At 41.2% G+C, this 23,364-nt stretch overlaps 1 protein-coding gene across 1 annotated transcript in view; it reads left to right on the top strand.

Annotated features, from left to right (window-relative positions):
• The window catches only part of LOC144784302 (LITAF domain-containing protein-like), a 255,396-nt gene that overhangs the window by 106,221 nt on the left and 125,811 nt on the right, over nt 1–23,364 (top strand). Inside the window, exon 3 of the mRNA XM_078662998.1 lies at nt 22,124–22,209. Within this exon, the coding sequence (XP_078519124.1) occupies nt 22,140–22,209 (70 nt within the window). The 5' untranslated portion in view covers nt 22,124–22,139. The remainder of the gene's footprint in view (nt 1–22,123; nt 22,210–23,364) is intronic.

The raw sequence follows: 23,364 nt of genomic DNA, 5'->3' as shown, positions 1-23,364 counted from the left end.
CCCCTGCTGTTCCCCTTATATCTTCAACCTTTTATCCGAACTCTTATAATGAACAAAGGTATTCGGTCATTAACTAGTAGAACTGATGAGCTAAAACTAAACGCTTATGCGGATGATATTGCAATCTTCATGATAGATCCAATTCAGTCGCTAGAAGTGCTTAATCAAGAGGCAATTCGATTTGGCATTTTTTCCGGCTATAAGCTAATTATCGATAAAACTCAGATTTTGTTGAATTATACACCAGAGACACCCATACTGGGACACTGTCCGGAGACCATCAAACAATATGAGGCAACTTTTTGCCTCAACATCAGTGGCGACAGCTTTTTCAATTTTGCAATTGCATCCATTTTTTTAAACTCATCCATTTTTTTCACAAACTTCTTTGGTCATCTTAAACATCCTCTGTTTTTTATCATTCTCATTCTTTTAACACCTCCAGCAAGACCGCATTTTTTCTGGGTTTCTCATGTTACTGCGGGCCATCCGAACCTCTATCCAATAACACGTACTTAGGCGTGGTTCATTAAAAAGCAGTTTATTGGCCCAATGCATTTCAGACCCCACGGGTCCTTCGTCAGGGGAAAACTGTAAAAACGATCAAACACACTAATCAGTAAATGCACAAATGTGTATTACAAAATGTTATACAACCAACGTCATATGTTACACTAATCACCACTCCTAATTTAGATTTCTTGATAGCGATTAGCCTCCCTGCTTCTGTGGCTCCTTTCTCCCCTATCCCTTTCCATCTCCTATCCTGTCCCGCTGTCCCACCATATTTTACAGACCCTTCTCCCCTATTACTCTGTTTTTACCATTCACAACCGAAATGCTCAAAACCATGCTCTGAACACTTTTTACCTTCGCGCTGTAGCAATCCTAGTTAACCAATCAACACCCTCACTCTCTCTATTGGACTCCTATGTTAACAAGTCCCACTCTCCCTACTGCGTATTTGCACTCGATCAAAATACCTCTGCACACTCCTAACCCTCATTTTCAGAATTCCTTCACAGTTGCCACATCGCCTACCTGCTACTCCATGTCTCCTCTCACTTCCCCGGCATAAATTGTAACGTACTGTGTCAGCCCCCATGTTTTAACCCCTCCTTATATTTGTCACTTCCTGTTACCTTCCTCTACCGGAACCTCCCTCAGCCACCCGATGGTTGCAGTGGACACTGCTAATCCCATAGTGCATCATATTTTTCACCATTGCCGTCATACATTTAGTTTAATCATTTTCGGCTTCTGCGCTCAAAATTATATTTGCAAATGTTCAGTTTCCAGTCAAAAGTTCTGTCCGTTTCATTTAGAACAAACGTGCTCAATGAACCAGAGTCTTATGTTCTTGCAAGGAGAAAGTCGAACATCCTTTCTGTTATTTTCATCTTTTATATTCATGTGGGTGCAACGCGGTGGGGTTAAATCATTGAAACATCATGCAAAAACGTGTTGCACACCTATTTTTAAACAATTTTCTCTTCTTTTTGTTGAACAAAATATTCATCTCATGCGTGCTCACTTAAGACGTGCTAAACCCACAACTTCACGTGTAGAATTAAACCATCAAACAATATGAGGCAACTTTTTGCCTCAACATCAGTGGCGACAGCTTTTTCAATTTTGCAATTGCATCCATTTTTTTAAACTCATCCATTTTTTTCACAAACTTCTTTGGTCATCTTAAACATCCTCTGTTTTTTATCATTCTCATTCTTTTAACACCTCCAGCAAGACCGCATTTTTTCTGGGTTTCTCATGTTACTGCGGGCCATCCGAACCTCTATCCAATAACACGTACTTAGGCGTGGTTCATTAAAAAGCAGTTTATTGGCCCAATGCATTTCAGACCCCACGGGTCCTTCGTCAGGGGAAAACTGTAAAAACGATCAAACACACTAATCAGTAAATGCACAAATGTGTATTACAAAATGTTATACAACCAACGTCATATGTTACACTAATCACCACTCCTAATTTAGATTTCTTGATAGCGATTAGCCTCCCTGCTTCTGTGGCTCCTTTCTCCCCTATCCCTTTCCATCTCCTATCCTGTCCCGCTGTCCCACCATATTTTACAGACCCTTCTCCCCTATTACTCTGTTTTTACCATTCACAACCGAAATGCTCAAAACCATGCTCTGAACACTTTTTACCTTCGCGCTGTAGCAATCCTAGTTAACCAATCAACACCCTCACTCTCTCTATTGGACTCCTATGTTAACAAGTCCCACTCTCCCTACTGCGTATTTGCACTCGATCAAAATACCTCTGCACACTCCTAACCCTCATTTTCAGAATTCCTTCACAGTTGCCACATCGCCTACCTGCTACTCCATGTCTCCTCTCACTTCCCCGGCATAAATTGTAACGTACTGTGTCAGCCCCCATGTTTTAACCCCTCCTTATATTTGTCACTTCCTGTTACCTTCCTCTACCGGAACCTCCCTCAGCCACCCGATGGTTGCAGTGGACACTGCTAATCCCATAGTGCATCATATTTTTCACCATTGCCGTCATACATTTAGTTTAATCATTTTCGGCTTCTGCGCTCAAAATTATATTTGCAAATGTTCAGTTTCCAGTCAAAAGTTCTGTCCGTTTCATTTAGAACAAACGTGCTCAATGAACCAGAGTCTTATGTTCTTGCAAGGAGAAAGTCGAACATCCTTTCTGTTATTTTCATCTTTTATATTCATGAGGGTGCAACGCGGTGGGGTTAAATCATTGAAACATCATGCAAAAACGTGTTGCACACCTATTTTTAAACAATTTTCTCTTCTTTTTGTTGAACAAAATATTCATCTCATGCGTGCTCACTTAAGACGTGCTAAACCCACAACTTCACGTGTAGAATTAAACCATCAAACAATATGAGGCAACTTTTTGCCTCAACATCAGTGGCGACAGCTTTTTCAATTTTGCAATTGCATCCATTTTTTTAAACTCATCCATTTTTTTCACAAACTTCTTTGGTCATCTTAAACATCCTCTGTTTTTTATCATTCTCATTCTTTTAACACCTCCAGCAAGACCGCATTTTTTCTGGGTTTCTCATGTTACTGCGGGCCATCCGAACCTCTATCCAATAACACGTACTTAGGCGTGGTTCATTAAAAAGCAGTTTATTGGCCCAATGCATTTCAGACCCCACGGGTCCTTCGTCAGGGGAAAACTGTAAAAACGATCAAACACACTAATCAGTAAATGCACAAATGTGTATTACAAAATGTTATACAACCAACGTCATATGTTACACTAATCACCACTCCTAATTTAGATTTCTTGATAGCGATTAGCCTCCCTGCTTCTGTGGCTCCTTTCTCCCCTATCCCTTTCCATCTCCTATCCTGTCCCGCTGTCCCACCATATTTTACAGACCCTTCTCCCCTATTACTCTGTTTTTACCATTCACAACCGAAATGCTCAAAACCATGCTCTGAACACTTTTTACCTTCGCGCTGTAGCAATCCTAGTTAACCAATCAACACCCTCACTCTCTCTATTGGACTCCTATGTTAACAAGTCCCACTCTCCCTACTGCGTATTTGCACTCGATCAAAATACCTCTGCACACTCCTAACCCTCATTTTCAGAATTCCTTCACAGTTGCCACATCGCCTACCTGCTACTCCATGTCTCCTCTCACTTCCCCGGCATAAATTGTAACGTACTGTGTCAGCCCCCATGTTTTAACCCCTCCTTATATTTGTCACTTCCTGTTACCTTCCTCTACCGGAACCTCCCTCAGCCACCCGATGGTTGCAGTGGACACTGCTAATCCCATAGTGCATCATATTTTTCACCATTGCCGTCATACATTTAGTTTAATCATTTTCGGCTTCTGCGCTCAAAATTATATTTGCAAATGTTCAGTTTCCAGTCAAAAGTTCTGTCCGTTTCATTTAGAACAAACGTGCTCAATGAACCAGAGTCTTATGTTCTTGCAAGGAGAAAGTCGAACATCCTTTCTGTTATCTTCATCTTTTATATTCATGTGGGTGCAACGCGGTGGGGTTAAATCATTGAAACATCATGCAAAAACGTGTTGCACACCTATTTTTAAACAATTTTCTCTTCTTTTTGTTGAACAAAATATTCATCTCATGCGTGCTCACTTAAGACGTGCTAAACCCACAACTTCACGTGTAGAATTAAACCATCAAACAATATGAGGCAACTTTTTGCCTCAACATCAGTGGCGACAGCTTTTTCAATTTTGCAATTGCATCCATTTTTTTAAACTCATCCATTTTTTTCACAAACTTCTTTGGTCATCTTAAACATCCTCTGTTTTTTATCATTCTCATTCTTTTAACACCTCCAGCAAGACCGCATTTTTTCTGGGTTTCTCATGTTACTGCGGGCCATCCGAACCTCTATCCAATAACACGTACTTAGGCGTGGTTCATTAAAAAGCAGTTTATTGGCCCAATGCATTTCAGACCCCACGGGTCCTTCGTCAGGGGAAAACTGTAAAAACGATCAAACACACTAATCAGTAAATGCACAAATGTGTATTACAAAATGTTATACAACCAACGTCATATGTTACACTAATCACCACTCCTAATTTAGATTTCTTGATAGCGATTAGCCTCCCTGCTTCTGTGGCTCCTTTCTCCCCTATCCCTTTCCATCTCCTATCCTGTCCCGCTGTCCCACCATATTTTACAGACCCTTCTCCCCTATTACTCTGTTTTTACCATTCACAACCGAAATGCTCAAAACCATGCTCTGAACACTTTTTACCTTCGCGCTGTAGCAATCCTAGTTAACCAATCAACACCCTCACTCTCTCTATTGGACTCCTATGTTAACAAGTCCCACTCTCCCTACTGCGTATTTGCACTCGATCAAAATACCTCTGCACACTCCTAACCCTCATTTTCAGAATTCCTTCACAGTTGCCACATCGCCTACCTGCTACTCCATGTCTCCTCTCACTTCCCCGGCATAAATTGTAACGTACTGTGTCAGCCCCCATGTTTTAACCCCTCCTTATATTTGTCACTTCCTGTTACCTTCCTCTACCGGAACCTCCCTCAGCCACCCGATGGTTGCAGTGGACACTGCTAATCCCATAGTGCATCATATTTTTCACCATTGCCGTCATACATTTAGTTTAATCATTTTCGGCTTCTGCGCTCAAAATTATATTTGCAAATGTTCAGTTTCCAGTCAAAAGTTCTGTCCGTTTCATTTAGAACAAACGTGCTCAATGAACCAGAGTCTTATGTTCTTGCAAGGAGAAAGTTGAACATCCTTTCTGTTATCTTCATCTTTTATATTCATGTGGGTGCAACGCGGTGGGGTTAAATCATTGAAACATCATGCAAAAACGTGTTGCACACCTATTTTTAAACAATTTTCTCTTCTTTTTGTTGAACAAAATATTCATCTCATGCGTGCTCACTTAAGACGTGCTAAACCCACAACTTCACGTGTAGAATTAAACCATCAAACAATATGAGGCAACTTTTTGCCTCAACATCAGTGGCGACAGCTTTTTCAATTTTGCAATTGCATCCATTTTTTTAAACTCATCCATTTTTTTCACAAACTTCTTTGGTCATCTTAAACATCCTCTGTTTTTTATCATTCTCATTCTTTTAACACCTCCAGCAAGACCGCATTTTTTCTGGGTTTCTCATGTTACTGCGGGCCATCCGAACCTCTATCCAATAACACGTACTTAGGCGTGGTTCATTAAAAAGCAGTTTATTGGCCCAATGCATTTCAGACCCCACGGGTCCTTCGTCAGGGGAAAACTGTAAAAACGATCAAACACACTAATCAGTAAATGCACAAATGTGTATTACAAAATGTTATACAACCAACGTCATATGTTACACTAATCACCACTCCTAATTTAGATTTCTTGATAGCGATTAGCCTCCCTGCTTCTGTGGCTCCTTTCTCCCCTATCCCTTTCCATCTCCTATCCTGTTCAGAGCATGGTTTTGAGCATTTCGGTTGTGAATGGTAAAAACAGAGTAATAGGGGAGAAGGGTCTGTAAAATATGGTGGGACAGCGGGACAGGATAGGAGATGGAAAGGGATAGGGGAGAAAGGAGCCACAGAAGCAGGGAGGCTAATCGCTATCAAGAAATCTAAATTAGGAGTGGTGATTAGTGTAACATATGACGTTGGTTGTATAACATTTTGTAATACACATTTGTGCATTTACTGATTAGTGTGTTTGATCGTTTTTACAGTTTTCCCCTGACGAAGGACCCGTGGGGTCTGAAATGCATTGGGCCAATAAACTGCTTTTTAATGAACCACGCCTAAGTACGTGTTATTGGATAGAGGTTCGGATGGCCCGCAGTAACATGAGAAACCCAGAAAAAATGCGGTCTTGCTGGAGGTGTTAAAAGAATGAGAATGATAAAAAACAGAGGATGTTTAAGATGACCAAAGAAGTTTGTGAAAAAAATGGATGAGTTTAAAAAAATGGATGCAATTGCAAAATTGAAAAAGCTGTCGCCACTGATGTTGAGGCAAAAAGTTGCCTCATATTGTTTGATGGTTTAATTCTACACGTGAAGTTGTGGGTTTAGCACGTCTTAAGTGAGCACGCATGAGATGAATATTTTGTTCAACAAAAAGAAGAGAAAATTGTTTAAAAATAGGTGTGCAACACGTTTTTGCATGACACTGTCCGGAGACCACATATCTTGGAGTTTATATCACTCCAAAGATTCAAAACATTATTGAATTAACTACCAAGCACTTTTGATTGATACTGCTGGGAAACTTAAGAGCTGGCATAAGCTTCCCATTAGTATCATTGAGCGATGTTATAATGTGAAAATGACAATTCTTCCTAGGTTTCTTTATTTATTTAGATCTATTACTTTGAATTTGCCAAATCTATTTTTTTTAAAACTAGATGGGAGAATAGGTAGCTTTATTTGGGGGTATAGGCGGGCACGTCGGGATATTAAGTTCTTAAAATATCCTCTTGGTCAAGGCAGTTTAGGATTGCCCGACTTTAAATTATACTATTGGGCTTCATTTACGAGCAGATTTCAGAGCCTGCTCTCTAGTAGTGACCAAGATTTTAGCCATAAGCTGCTGTTAAATCAGGATAGTAATAGATTTCTTTACCGTATACATGATCCTAACTATTACAAAAGGGTACGTTTTAAGACTTTAAGGGACATAGCTTCAATTTGGCGAGAAATATCTATTATGTACTCTTTGCCAATTTATTTTAATAAGTTCCGGTTGTGGGATAATCCACTTCTCCCAGACATCTTTCAAGACGGTATAGCCAAACAATGGGCTAGTCTGGGGGTAGATAAACTTGGAGATTTATACGAAACGGAGGGCTTTCGGACTTTTCAAGATTTGAAAGACTCTTTTTTTTTACCACAACAGCATTATTATAAATATGTCCAATTAAGGGATTACTTCTTGAGATCACAAGGGCTTAAAATTGTGGAATCCCATCAATTACTGACTTTTTTCCATGAACCTTCCCAAGGAAAACCAATTGGTATTGCGTATCAATTATTTAGTCAGGAAAGACCGGATCCTACTGGCCTTTTAGCTGAGAAGTGGAGTGCAACGCTGGGGTAGGACATGTTGGGTACAACAATATAATGTGCACTTATTACATTAAAAGATGCTGTTTGATACATGAACTTGAAGCTTCAGCAATTCAAAACTACATGTATGTTAAACTATACGCCCGATAAAATTGTAAGATGGGGACAAGCAACCACGCAGCATTCAAATAATAGGATGCGATGTCCAAAATCTGGGAGACACAGAGTAAATATTGCTCACATGTTTGTTATGTGCCCTATGCTAACGTATTTTTGGCAAGGAGTTCGGAATGTATTAAAAAATCAGCTTGGCCTAGATGAGGTTTTTTCTACAATGGAGATAACGCTGGGCTATAGAGAAGATGCTAATAGAGCGAAGAAGTCTCTAATTGCTATAGTTTTAGTCTCTGCTAGGTTGGCTATAGCTAGAGCATGGATTTCTCCAAAGCCGTGCAATGTAATGGTGTGGTGGAGTATCTTTAGCGAAAATTTTGCACAAGAAAAGTCTTTGGCTAAAGTCAGAGGTGTTTAGGCAGTATGAAAATGTAATACTATCTGGCATGGTATGATTCAGAATCAAGTTGTCAATTAATTTTCCTGCTATATGTGTTTTGGACCTTTTTCATTACTTAGATAGTTCTTTTTAGTGTTATTTTAAATGTATAATTTCACCTCCCTAGGGGAAAATGAAATTAATATGAAAAATTATGTGATGGCTGAACTCCTATCTGTATATTTTGTGTTTGAATCCTCTGCAAATAAAATACAAAATGAAAGATTTATACAGCTTCTTCACTGTCCTTTTTGGGTACCATCCCTATAGGAGAAACCCCAAGGAGTAGGACCAGTGGAATACTAAAAAATGTCATGTTTGTGTGAGGATTCAAGTTCTTTTTCAACATCTTCCTTTAAGTGACACCCAATTTGTCAGTGTCTTTGATCAATTGGACGGGTGTCTTCATCAATGTGTAATTTGACTTTACTTTCATAGTCTTGCGTTTTCCCAACCCATGAAACAATGAAGGGATTTGACTTAATATTTCATGATGAGCATTCATGTTATATTTCACTGATATTAGTCCCATATCAGCTGCTGTGCTTAAACAGGCACTTGATGTCGGACCATGAGTACATGAATTGGTGCTAGTACTTTTGTTTTCTTGTTGCTACAAATGCACCTTGACTTTTCAGTGTCGGCGATGCAGCCCATGTATACACTTTCCTTTTTGATGCCATACGTGGGCGCAATGGAGACATTTCATTATATTTATCCTCAAACATAATATTTATTGATGCATCACTGTTGATAATGAAAGGTTTTTACAATCGTTGACTTTTAGTGTGATTTTCAGACTATGTGTGAATGACATTGGTGCTTTGTCTTGTTGACTTTTTTTTTACTGGTATTTTTCGTCACATGCGGCCAGTCCAACATGTGTACATTTGTCTGAGGAAAACATCGACATGGCGCAACCATCTTCTTAACTTTCACTTGACATTGATACTGAAGAACTGTTCGAAGAAGATTTAGATGCCGATCGGCTTCATTTGGTGTCAATTTGCCTCATTTGGTTGAGACACTTGGCCTTGTGGGCGTGAATTGAACATCTGTTCTGAAACGTTCGGGTGGCCATTTTGTCTTTGCGCCATGACACACTTGCTATTTTTCTTTCTCCTTGCAGACTGTTACAAAATGGTTCTCCTTTCCACAGCCTTTGCAGATCTGACTCATGGCAGGACATTTACCTTTGTGGGAAAATGAAAATCCACACCTAAAGCGCAACTTTATATTCTCACGCCCTGTGCTTTGGCTTACTTTTCGCGTTCATGACTGACTCACTCTGGCCTCCATGTGAGCAGCTTGTCATTCAGCATCCTCTTCAGCTCTGGAAGCCATAAGAACTCGCTCCAAAATAAGAGTTTCTCGCAGCATTCGTCGTCTGAACGAATCTAATAAGCATCCATCAATCACTCTGAGGCATATAGATTCCTCATTATTAAACTCACTGAACTTACAGTGTTTGATGAGCGTATCCAGTCTCTCAACAAATTTGTCAATGGTCTCACCAGCTTTCTGTTGTTCGTGACTGAAGCTGTAGCTTTCGTAATCTGAATTCAGCATTGGATTGATCTTGAGATTCAAGGCTGCTTTATTTGACTGTATGTAATTTTGTCAGCTTGCAGCATTTTCTTTGTTTCTTTTACACCTTCACCAGCAAGATTCATAAAGTACTTGATGATCTTCCTGTTTATCTGCTTCTTCTATCACATCAATTAAATCCTCAAATGGCTCTATCCAGGCAGTCCATCTGTTGCTAATATTCAGCTTTTAGGCAGTTTCGAATGGCCGGTGGGGGTTTCAAGAAGGTGGCAGCATTGTAACCATTGGTGGAACTTACTAACATGGAGAGTAGTGTTCTTTGTAAAGAAGTTACATATATTACCACTTTTTAAACCATAAACATTCCTCAAAAAATGGTTTCCCATTACCAGCATAACAACAAAGTATCTCTATGCTGTTTTACTAATTGTCATTGTTAGCTTATAGCTGCTGTCTAATCAGTCTGACCTCATTGATCTCTCCCCTGTGATGAAGATGAGAAGTACAGAACTGGCATAGCTTCCTTATTGACCTCTGCTGGCAGCACGAAGCCATGGTCAAATAGTAAAATGTATTTACATACATAAGAATGAGCACTGCTGTTGACCAGTGTCACATGGCCATTCAGTTCAGGTGCAATGAGTTTTCTTCAGCAGCATTTCTTGGGGTGCAACCGAGCACCCTTTTTGGGGCAGTAAGGTCCCCTGCATGCTATATGGGCATGTACCCATATCATGAGCATCCAAAAGCATGTGAAACTAGTATCCTGACTTTCTTTTGGTCATGCTGTCATGCTAAGCCAATGTAAGTGATGAGGACTAAACCTTTTCTTAATAATGTGGGGTCTAAAACCTGTACTATGACTTGGAGGGGGCTCCAAGCGTGCCCCCCATGATAGACTGTAGATGTCTATCCTGGGGTAACACATGAAGTGGTAGTGCAGCATACATGTTTTAGGATTTGTAGCACAACCAGACTTTTTTCTCTGTCAGTGAGAGTGTGTTTTACTGATTCCTCTTGTGTAAAGTTTGGCTATCATGTGATACTCAGAATCTTGTTGTGACATCCCATGTGCATGTTGAGTTCATGTTTGTATAGTGAGTGTATGATACATGTTTAGTAGCATGACTCTATATATAAGTGAGTCTGAGAACTGTAGCCAGTGGGGTCTATTTTGGATACTCCTGGTCCTGCATGGCACAAGGTGGAGGATGAGGACAGCTTCGGCAGACAGTGAAAACGCATTGATGAATTCCTGTCACTGGAGGATCAAGGTCCTGGCGCTAAAGTGCGGAGGATGGAGACAGGGCTGCCTTTAGAAATTCCATGAAGACTTGGTTAGCAAGAGGATTCTCATTAGCCATTCCTGAGCAATTGCATTTCTCTGACAACAGGGTGACGGGTTAGACTACCGTTCTGTTGTTCAAAGAGAGGATGTTTCTAGGCTGGGACAGCCCTTTTTGTCTGTCTCTGATTAATGCTTCAGGAAGGCTGTTGATAGCTGGGTGCAGAGAGCTCACACCTCATTGTGCGCATGTTTTGGATACTCCTTGTTTGGAGACAGTCTCTTTGCTACCTGCTGCGAGAAGCATCACTTTACTCAAAGACTGTCTTAAGAGCAGCCTGGAGGTGACATTTGAAAGCGAACCAACCCAAGCTGCTTCCAAAGCTTCAGACAGTGTATTCACACCCCTTGTCTAGAAAATGTGTTTAAAAGGTTGATTCAAACTTCCCAACTTTGTTTCAGTTCCATATACTTCATGTCCAAGGGAGGAGCACTCCTCTGAGTGCTCAAACGACTTCTGTGTGATCAGGGATGGTGTCTGCCTGACAAACAGTCTCTGAAAGGTGTGTAATAGCACCTGAACTCAGTACTTTTCAAACATGTTTCCACAGAGAGGAAAACCCAGAGAAAATGGACAATGCTAGGGAGCAAAGCAAGGAGAGACTCCTGTTGTGAATTGGTCTTCAGGTTTCTAAGCATGGCTCCTGCTAAAAAAAGCCCCAAAAGACATCACATCATGTATGCTGGCAGCCACTGTGGACTGTGATCTGGTGCTGCCACTGCCGATGGTAAAAGAAGCCAGTTGGCAAGGAAATGCTGAAATTCCTGAAGAATTGTGATCACTGATGAATTGGCCTGAGGGGGCAGCAACTACCTCTCCGTGGGACCCTTTTGTACTTGGCTGGTGCTAGACCTGTCATCCTTAGGGTGGTCTTTCCCCAACGTTTTGCCTGCTTACCTCTAGTTTTTGCTGTTTCTTTTTGTTGGCTTTAAGACTTTTTAGGCAGTTTACAGGCACCTTTTATTACACATAAGTCACTCCTAAGGTAAGCCCCAGGTAGCCCTAAGGGCAGGGTGCTGTGTAATTAAAAGGTAGGACATGTACTTTTAAGTTTTACATGTCCTGGTACTGACAAATAGCTAAATTAGTTTTTCACTACTGAGAAGTCTTCTCACCTCATAGGCTAGCATTGAGAATTCCTCAAAACACTTTTAGGCTGTAATTCCTGATTAGAAAGGAGTGGCTACATCATGTTTCATATCTTTGGAATGGTAATGATAAATCCTCTTTAATGGTGAAGTTGGATTTAACAATACTATTTACAAAATTCCACTTTTAGAAAGTGAGCATTTCACTGCTAGTCCTGCTCTGTGTGCCTTGCTGCCTGGCTTCAATGCATGTCAGGAGTGGGTGAGATCCACTATCTATTCATGGTCACCACTGCTTTCTATATGGAATTGTTTTTAATTGATGCGTTTCTGCACCACTTTGTCTATTCTATTCATCGGTTTGTAAAGTGAATGGCTACCCGACATCGTGCGTCCTAGTGCTATTGGTCTGGTTGGAGTGAGGGAATTAAAAGATTAAAAATAACTAAAATAAATTAGGGGAATAGATAAGTCTTCCGCTTCTTTTTGAAACTCATGAGATTGTTATCCATTCTTAGGCTAATAGGCGAGGACTTCCAAAGCTTATGTGCAAGGTATGTAAAAGGTCAACCACCACTCCTCGCTCTCTTGATTCTGGGCACAACAAGAAGCTCAAGATTATTTGACCTATTGGTACGATAAGGGGTGGGCAGTTGATGAAGAACATGTGGACCTGTGCTTTCCCCGATATATGATGCATAATGCCTTAAATTGTACTCTGCATTTCATGGGCATCCAATGAAGAGTTTTGAACACTGCACTTGTTGACTGTATTTTCGGAATACCTAACAGTATTCGGGCAGCAGCGTTCTGAATGATTTGGAGTTTTTTTATCACAGACATTGGACTGCCCAGGTACAGTGAGTTGCCGTAATCAAGGAGAGAGAAAATCAATCCTTGAACCACATTTCTTCATGACTCCATTGGGAGCCATTTCAGAATCTTTCTCAGGGTTCTCAGGAGGATGAAGCAGCTGCTTGAGAGGCCATGGTTAGCTGTTTGTCCATATAATCGCTAGACTCTTTACTTCCAATTTAGGGAATTGACGTTCTCCTAGGGGAGGGGGCCAGATAATCCGATCATAAAGCATTGGATTGTTACCTAGAACCAAGACTTCTGTTTCCTCGCCATTTAACTTCAGGCAACTGGCTGTCATCCATTCAGACACTGTCTCTAGGTAGCTAGTGAGTCTCATAGAAGTAGCGTCTATATCTGGCGACACTGTGACAATCATCTGGTTATTTATCATCCACACAAGATACCATATTAAAACCAAAAGAGCAGATGATATCTGATAGAGATAACAATGAATTATTATCAGTTATTTAGGTTTAGGGAACAATTGTAAATAGTTTTTGATATGTTAATTGTTGCTGTCTGCTGGTTATGTATATATATATATTTGTGAATGTATTTTATGTTTGTTGAATTAACAGCCCTGAAGAAGTCCTTTTGACGAAACGTGTCGGCTATATCTCAATAATCCTGACTTGTTTTAAAGACTCCATTGAATAAAGGAAGACATTTTTGGAAGAATAGTTTGTGGACATGTATTTTATACAATCCGTTGTCCAACGTGTTATGTGGTGCACCTGTGCTAATGAGTAAAAATAGCTCAGTCCTCTATGCAAGATCGATCAATCGTTTGGGATCTCCAAATAGCATATTGATATTTTTTTCAAAGATGTTTTGTAAATCTGTTTACTTATATTGTCTAACTTAACTCTCCATTTTCTTTCATACTTTTTACATTCTTTTTTAGTTGCCTCAACTATTTAACCTGAGGTTGCAATTTTTAATTAGTTTTAATGGGATTAGGTCATCCAGGTTCTTTGTGATCCCGTTTTTTAGTCCTTAATATGACATTGAGACCTCTGTGTTTTCTGTTAATCTTGGGGCTGATTTACATAAGGCCTCCTCCCATCTGGCCATTTCCAATTTGGACCCTTGCCGAGAGGTCTTAGAGGTCTTAGAGTATGTGACTCTGAGTATAGGCTTACCTACTTTTGGAATAGAAAATGGAATAATGTGATGGTCCATCCTGACAAAAGGCAGAGGCGGTTCTACTACCATGTTAGATATGATCATAAAAATTGGGTCCAGAGTGTGACCCTTAGCATGTGTTGGAGAATTGACCAGGTGGGATAAGTGGATCACTGACAGGTTGTGCAAAAATTTGCAACATGGACACATTCTGAGTTTTCCTCATGGATATATATCTAATCCCAACAAATTATACCGGAGGGTCTAACAGAGAAGAGTACGCATAATGTATACAAAAAGGGAAAAACTGAAGGCAACCTAAACATATATGTATCTGGCTCAGGTCATCCCCACAGTGGTCAGAAAAGGATGCCCATCAGTCACCACACGGAACCGCCCTTCATCATTTGGGTTTCTCACAAGACCACCATCAAGATAGCCCTATAACTTTCACGGACGGGGGTCCAGATGGTAGAAGGAGCTCCGCCGCCGATCAGTTGGGTCAAAGAATGGTCTCGCTACTCAAATTGTGAGGAACTCAGCACATATATCGAAAAAGGGGTGACTGATGTTGCAGTGCTCAAAAAGTGTAAAGAATAAAGAATTAAGTGATTCTAAAATAGGATAAGGGGGTACTGATAACTTTATTCTGGTGTTACCGACTATTCCAAAGTTAAAAAGTAGTCAGTAACAGCCACTATATTATGGGCTGCCTGGATGTTTTATATGGTGGACATGTTTCAGCAATTAATGACCAGTTTGTCATTGCTTTCTTCAGGACCGTGTCTACTGATAGCTACTGCACAAAATAGTGATGATGAAAACAAATGAATGTGCTCAAAATAAAAAAAACAGATACAGAGATCACCTGATTAGACTAGGTGTTCATATCGTTCTTCTTCCCTCCTTTCAAGTATTACTGAAAAAGGCGAAAAACAGAAAAATGTGAAGATTATAACCCGTCAAGTCGTTGGTCTGAACCTAGTCACGTGGTGTCTGGCCGGGTATTCAAAGAAACACAGTTTCTGATTGGCCCGTGGGGGCTTGTCAATAGCCTATCACGATATTGTGTTACTCTCGATGTGCGCTCTCCTCCTTCTATTCTTAGAGCGGTGCTCCCCTTTTTCCTGAGCCGTGGCCAGGTGGGGTGAGGTCCTTACCTCTTACAAGTTCGGTAAGATGGTTTAATTTCTGTCACATTGGTATTTATTAACCCCTTCGGTGCTGATGACTGAACCGCTCCGTCATCAGCCGCGGTCGCGCTGTGCTGATGACGGAGCGGTTCCGTCATGGCCCGCCCAGCTCGATAGAACGCTCATGCGCGGCGCGAATTCCGCGCCTGCGCTGAGGGTTCTATTGAGCGGGGCGGGCCGTGATGTAACCGCTCCGTCACGAGCACAGCTCAACCGACGCTGGTGACAGAGCGGTTCCGTCACCAGCATGCGCCCGCCGCGCGGCCGCTCAAAACCCGTAGCACTGCGGCGGAATAGCCGCCGCAGTGAAGGTGTTAAATTGAACCCAGTGTAAGTATACACGCCTATAGTGATCATTGCTATTGATATACTTTGTTGATATTTAATATTTAATCATAATTATGGTCATAATACTGTACGCGATGTCATCCTGAAGGACACTGCGGGTTCAACCTTCACATTTTTCGGTTTTTCCGCCTTTTTCAGTAATACTTGAAAGGAGGGAAGAAGAACGATATGAACACCTAGTCTAATCAGGTGATCTCTGTATCTGTTTTTTTGATTTTGAGCACATTCATTTGTTTTCATCATCACTATTTTGTGCAGTAGCTATCAGTAGGCACGGTCCTGAAGAAAGCAATGACAAACTGGTCATTAATTGCTGAAACATGTCGACCATATAAAACATCCAGGCAGCCCATAATATAGTGGCTGTTACTGACTACTTTTTAACTTTGGAATAGTGGGTAACACCAGAATAAAAGTTATCAGTACCCCCTTATCCTATTTTAGAATCACTTAATTCTTTATTCTTTACACTTTTTGAGCACTGCAACATCAGTCACCCCTTTTTCGATATATGTGCTGAGTTCCTCACAATTTGAGTAGCGAGACCATTCTTTGACCCAACTGATCGGCGGCGGAGCTCCTTCTACCATCTTGACCCCCGTCCGTGAAAGTTATAGGGCTATCTTGATGGTGGTCTTGTGGGAAACCCAAATGATGAAGGGCTGTTCCGTGTGGTGACTGATGGGCATCCTTTTCTGACCACTGTGGGGATGACCTGAGCCAGATACATATATGTTTAGGTTGCCTTCAGTTTTTCCCTTTTTGTATACATTATGCGTACTCTTCTCTGTTAGACCCTCCGGTATAATTTGTTGTTATTAGTCTGTAGGGAACATATTGGAGCTAGGTCTTTAAATCTCCCTTAGGTCCTAACCACTTGTTTGCATTTATATATCTAATCCGACAATGTGAAATTAGCTGACTAAAGGCTATGGGCAGCTAATATATCTGGCACATTCTTCATAAACTCGATAGCTGATCCTGGTGGACGATAGATCAGCAACCCTGAAAATGTATAGCTGTGGGAGAATCTGATAGAGTAGGCCAGACTTTCACTGCCTGGTATTAAGGCAGGAGTGAATTTACAGTCTAAGCTCTTTTTTACAATTATAGTGACTCCTCCACCCTTCTTATCATCCCTGTCACACCTGGCAATTATATAGCCTGGCGACAGGGCTTCTGGAATATGAGGCCCTCTTTCCTTATTGAGCCATGTTTCTGTTAAAAAAGTGCTTCTGGCTGAGTTTCCTCTAAGAAGATAAACAGTTCTAATCTGCACTTGGGGAGGGATCTACAGTTAACTAGATACCTATGCCACCCATGCATTGTCTGGCTTCTCGCCACCAGGTACCCTCTAGTTATTAAGATGCCAGGTTTCAGTGTTTCTTTTGCCTTGGCCATATCTGGAGTATACTTACAGTAGTGGCACTCACCCGGTACTTTATCTGTGCAGTGTAGTGCAATAGCTTCTTGTTGCTAGTATTGAGGATGAAGTATGTCCAACCTAAAAAAGTCTTAACTGAAAAATATGCTAGGAAGCCAGAAAGACATCAAGGAGTGAAGTCTAAATCTCACAAGCTATACTTTCTTAATGTAACATTGTGACGGCCACCCATCAATTATTTGTAATGAAATTCCGCATTTTGGAAAACAGTGATTCCAATGACCTTCACTCCGATTCCTTCTAAATCAATCTCATCTCCATCCCCGCAAGCGTGACTTTCTGGTGAAACATGGGCACCATCGTGAATTTTCTCACAGATATTTTCCATCAATTAGATTTTAATTCAATGTAAACTTCGGGTGCTGCAGACCTTACAGTCTTTCATCCTGTCAAGGTTTCTGAACTGCAGCTTCTCTAGTGGTGCTTAGGATCAGTTTGCTGGCTATCACTCTCATTTTGTAGCACAATGCATAGCCCCACATTGGCGTGTCAACATATCAGGTAAAATCGTAAGTCAGCTCTATACACAATCATTTCTTAGCGCTTTATAGAGGCGGGTCTCAATGGTTGTCTTTGTTTACAAGGGCCATTGCTTTTCTCAGTAACATTAGTCTATGTGATCATTGTGATCACATTTATACGTTGAAGAATGCATTGATGAGGCTATCTGAAGACGCTTAGTTAGTTGCGACAGAAAAGTCATATACTTTGCATACTGAATCCAGACAATAGTTGTATAGTGTTTTTCCCGAAAGATACGTAAGATGTGTCACAAAACTATACTACATTTTGAGAACACTGCTCATGGAAATTTAGAAAAAAATGTAATTCCATTATATGCGTCAATAGGAAATTGAATACATTGAAAAACTTCTAATGGTATATTTAAATTTCATTGATGAAAGTTCTCAAAAGTTACCAAGTATAGATTTGTGACATTACTTTAATTACTTTTGAAGAAAGCTCATTATGTTATTTGAAGACAGAACACTGTAGAGGTTAAAGTTATACTGAAGAGAAAAGTGACTAAGAAATACGTTTTTAAAATAAATGACAAAACTTTAAGCAGGCATATGAATACAGTTGCAGAATGTGGGTTGGTGTCTACATCAGCATGCTGTTTTCTCTAGGACTGAGGCAGCTTTTGTGCGAAAGTGTGTAGGGGTAAAGTATTTTGTTTGTTTTCCTTTTTGGAACAACCTGTGGCATAGCTCAAAGCCACAGGAATCTGGACATTGTGGGAGAGGGCGAGCCATAATGGGTAGAGGAGGATGAGGAAGGAGTATGATGTACACAGCACCATTTATGTACGCACACACATAACCTGATATAAGGGGCGCTGAACAGAGTCGGACGGTGGAACGAAAAGCAGCCCTTGTAAAAATGCTCAAACCAGCCTTACTCCCTTCCTCTCAGCACACAATCTCTATTTCCATCCATCCTCTTCTCTCTTTCCTTTTTCTCTTCTCCTCTTATCACGTTTTCTCTAGCTTCTTCCTTCCTCCCTCTCTCTCTCTTGAAGCCTCTAGGGGCCATATTATCATTGTGTCCCGGGGACGCAAAAGGCGTGTGCGCCCTTTTTGTGGTCAATGGGACCCAATGGTATTACAGAAGGGGCAGCAGATTCTTGTTCGTCGCATTCTGTCAAACTGTTAGCGCTGGTACATCTGTAGTGCCAGTGCTATCGTGACAGGATGTTCCCTCATTTACACTGGGGCGTGAGTGGATCACTTTGTCGCAGTACCCTAGGCATGTAATGACAGGAAGAGGGGTGAACTATAGAACCCATTCACTTTATACTAATTTATTCTTGTCCCTGCTTAGACTGACTCTCTAAAATTCATCTAAGAGTGATAGAGGAGTAATGGATACAGGCAGCCATGTCAGATGTTCTATATAATCCCCTTGGAGTAACTGGTGAACGACATGCAGCCGTGCTCTGTATATGGCAAGTTGTACATTATCTCAAAAGCCTATCCATTTGCGAAAAAGAGTATGCCATAAGCATTCAAAGAGAAGCGTAGCCATAGTAAATGCTCTTAGGGACTGTTCAGGAGTGACAGAAGAGTGACTCACGGAAGTGCATTGGTTACAGGCTGCCAGACAGTGGGGCAGTTACATCACCCCCAGGTTATAGCAGCCATCTTAAAAGCCCTCTTGGAACAACCCATAGTAGGCACTACAAATAGGCAAGATACTGGAATTATGTGATTGTGCGGTCCAGAAATCAACCACTGCCAGGTTATATGATGGACTGAAATATGATCTCAACTGTTTGTGAGCGGCTCAGATTCCTTTAGTCATTCTGTCTATCACTTTGAACTTTGCTGAAGTAGACTCCTTATGTGTGCCAGACATGCCCAAATGTAGTGTCTGTGCTACTGTGCCAAAGTACTCAAGCTGTACTTCATTGATAAGGCCTAAGTAGGCTGAAACCAGTCTAAGGTTGCTTTAGCTCCTGTCCCAAGGAGTTGGTGGGACCTGACCTAGTTCCGAATGGATTGTTCATATTGGTCAGAGACGTTTGAAGGCATGGGCCAAGTGGGTTCTGGCCCATGGCCCCAGCCTTTAAGCTACCTCCCCCCCCCCCCCCGATAGAGCCAACTCTTTTCTGTAGAGTCTGGCCCTTTAATTAATTTTAATGTGGGTGATCAGTGAGGGTTTAATACAGACATTTTGCAAAGAAATGTTTTGTTTATGATTCATGCCACATTCATAAAAAAGTCCTTTTAGATCAAAATAGGACCTCACATATGAGAAATGGGAGGGTGTTACAGAGATTATTTGCCGTAATATTAGTGAGCTGCTGCTGTGTTACATACTGAAAACACAAGTCACTAGTCCTGAATATTAGATGTAAACACATTTGAAACAGTGTGCCTGTGCACTATCTGTGACATGGCCAAAGAGAGCATGAAAGAGCTAAAATTAGATCATACATTCAAAACTGTTCCCAACAGGGCCCCCAAAATAGTTTGACCCAGGGCCTCAGGAATCCTTAAGATGTCCCTGATATTGGAGCAGCTCAAGGCTAATATCAATATGGATGATCTCTGCATAGAATGACACAGTGGGAGCAAAGCAGTGGACTCTTGGCATTGATTCTATTATTTATTCAATAGATAACCTCTGGCAGTCGGACAAGAACATGTAGTTCTAACTCTGAAATCCAGTATGGGTACTGTGAAGCCGCGACAGTACAAGAATGAGGGCTAGATAGATGGGTAGAGGGTCACAGCGAGTGAGTGAGTGAGGGATTGATGGAGCAAACGCTTCACTCATGGAGTAAGGATGATTTTAATACAACGCAGCAGATGGACTGCTGCAAGCCATTTTACTAGATTGTGTGTATGTGGGGGGGGGTGTGATTGTGTTTTGGCACATAAAAAACACCAGGTTAAGTTGCAAACAAACCACTGAAATGTTTGAGTTATGGGGCGCTTGGTGAGCATAACTTCTGCAGTGAACTGCTCATGACTCAACAAGATGCCATAGACACCTCACAAGTATCATAATTGATTATAGGCCTGGTGGTACCTCATTGATGCTTTGAGGGTTGTGACTCAGTGCGGGGTCTTGACGGAGGTCAGCCTCTGCGTTCAGAAACACTGGGACACAGCCAAAGGACAAGAGGAGTAGGGTCTGCAGGAAAGAGTTCAGAGCTCAGGAACTTCTTGAACATTAGGACCAGCATTCTGGGATGCTCCCATTCATTATAAGTACCCACAGAGTCTTCTGGTGGCATGGTAAGTATATACAGCTGTGCACTGCTGCCGCACTCAGTCCATGATCCCCACTGCTTCCCACCAGCACAATGAACCTAACCTGGTCGTCACCATCCTCCATAGAATGTTCACCCTATCAAAAGGCACAGTTGCATCATAGACTTCTGCAGTCAATGATGCCATCGCAAATATGCAACTTACAATAACTAACACATACCCTATTAAGAGCACGAAAACAAGTTCAAATTCCTACAAAAAATCAGGCAGCAGGAGGACCTTTCCTTCCGCCTTGGGACATGATCAAAGCATAAAACCTGGAAACACGACTTTTTCTACCTTTCCCTGCCCTTGATCAGTCATTAAGAAATTTTCTGAAAACTAATTTGGATCCAGGAACATTGAATTTGCTTTTCTCTTTTTTGGAATGTTTGTTGCAGATTTGTCAAAACGAGAAAGTTAATAACGATCGAAAAATACTTACACTAACGCAAAATATATCCTGCTGTATTATGGGAAATATTCAATGTATTCCCGCTAATGGATGTAGATTGTGCCAAAACACAAGATAAGTTGAGGCTTGAGTCGGCGCAAATTCTGCTTTCTTCCCTCATTAATGCTTATTAATAACATATTAAACTCATTGATTTGCGTGCATGGTTTATAAGGCTGTTTTTTGTAATGTGCTGAGGTTATGAACAAAGATGTTTAACCGCAAATATAGCCCTGTAGGTAAAAGCTGTACAGTTTGATAAAACAGGCCCAGTGAGCATGTGCCAAGTTATTTTCCTTTACAATTTGTTTTTAACACCTGCGAGTCTCAAGTTAAGATGGTCATGTCATGAAATCTGACATTCCATCGTGGTAAGAAATGTGGACTATATGTTTATTAGCACACTTTTTCAAAAATATTTTTTTTTAAATGCCTACTTCTACGATCACTGACGTCATAAACAGAAACATACAAACATGACCATAAACGGACATGTATTCCACATTTATCATGAAATGTACTCTTCCATAAACTTGTCCATGATGCATTTACAATTTTTGAAACAATAATAAATGTAAAAGTATTTGCTAAAATGGTTGGGACTGATGGCTCTCTGGTGGCTCAGTGGACTAATGTATCCACTGCAGGGACCTGTGTTAGACCTCATGGCCACAGGTTAAAATCCTGGCGAGTCCACTCAGCCTTTCATCCATCTGAGGTTGATAAAATGAGTACTGCTGGGTAATAATAAACATCTGTTATTCAACGCCAAGATGCCTACGGGTGAACGTGCACTTTACAAATACTTATGTTAATTACTGTATGTTTTATTTGTAGTTGAGCGTCGTGTGGAATGAGTAACGAGAAAGCGCCTCAAGGCCCAGGTGCTGGCACCCCGCTGATGGACACCGCCTACCCACCAGGTATGTTGGGGCAGTTGCCTTGGCAATGAGAGTTACTTTCACATTTTCCATCTTTGTTGGTGTGTTTACATTTAAGAGATTTCACAGCTGCATGATCCTCTCTGGCATCTTCTGTGTGTACCTAGGATGTCTGTGTGTGCTTGTTGGGGGGGGGGGGATATAATCAATTTGAGAGGAAATTATCTAATCTGAAATGACCTCATTCTTCCCACTGGTTGTCAGAGGGGCGGACGGTGACATCTATATCCAGGGATGTGAGTGGCCCACGACACTCCATTATGGCAGCCTTTTACTACCCATCCAGAGGATGGGGTGGTTTTATTTTATTTATTTTGTCGCTTGACTTATGCTTCAGAGCTCAGTACACTATTGCTTTGTCACAATGCACATCCTTGACTTTGACCCTGGATTCTGAGGGCATTAACTGAGGGAAGCAGAAGCCAGGCTCTGAATAGCCTATCCAATGGCTCTCTATGGAAGCCATGACCACAGGCAAAATGTGAACAGGCCCCTCAAGTCAACACCTTGCACTGAAATTGATTCTCTTCCGTAGACAATTAAAAGATAAACGCCTTATAAGTCTGGCACTGTGGATGCCTGGCACTGTGCTTGTTCAAAATGTGCAAGACGTTAATCCCGAATATGATGCTAAGATGTTGCCACAAGCTCTCTGCTAGTGGTTTAGTGTACTGTGCCCTTGATTCAGGTCAACCTAATGCACACCACTTTATGACAACTTAAGAATCGTATCCTGTATTTAGGGCCCTGTCTGGTGCTTTTTGCAGTCCTTGTGAGTTGGTTCTTAGAAAGTATCTTGAAGTCTCTTCCCATAACTCTTGGGGCGAAGATTAATTGGCCCAACTTTCTTGACCATCCTACACCAAATCATTGTCTCCATAAAAGCTTCTATGTTGCCTGGGTAAAGCCAATGACATAGATGCCAACAGACTGGTTCAGGAGTTAAACTCCTGGTTTTTCAAGCTTTCTTTCAGTTGTTTTTCACCTAAAACCATCTCCGCTTCAATGGGAGTCAAATCCCCCTGATTTCTTCTCTCAAAATCTCTCTCTTACCACTTTCAAACTGTGTTTATGCTTGGCCCAAGATCTTACCAGACACATTTTATTTTTATTCTTAGGATGGCCAAGTAACTTCTT

Source organism: Lissotriton helveticus, chromosome 10 (assembly GCF_964261635.1).
Source record: "Lissotriton helveticus chromosome 10, aLisHel1.1, whole genome shotgun sequence".
In the NCBI taxonomy this organism is placed as follows: Eukaryota; Metazoa; Chordata; class Amphibia; order Caudata; family Salamandridae; genus Lissotriton; species Lissotriton helveticus.
This window is presented reverse-complemented; position numbering and strand designations above follow the sequence as displayed.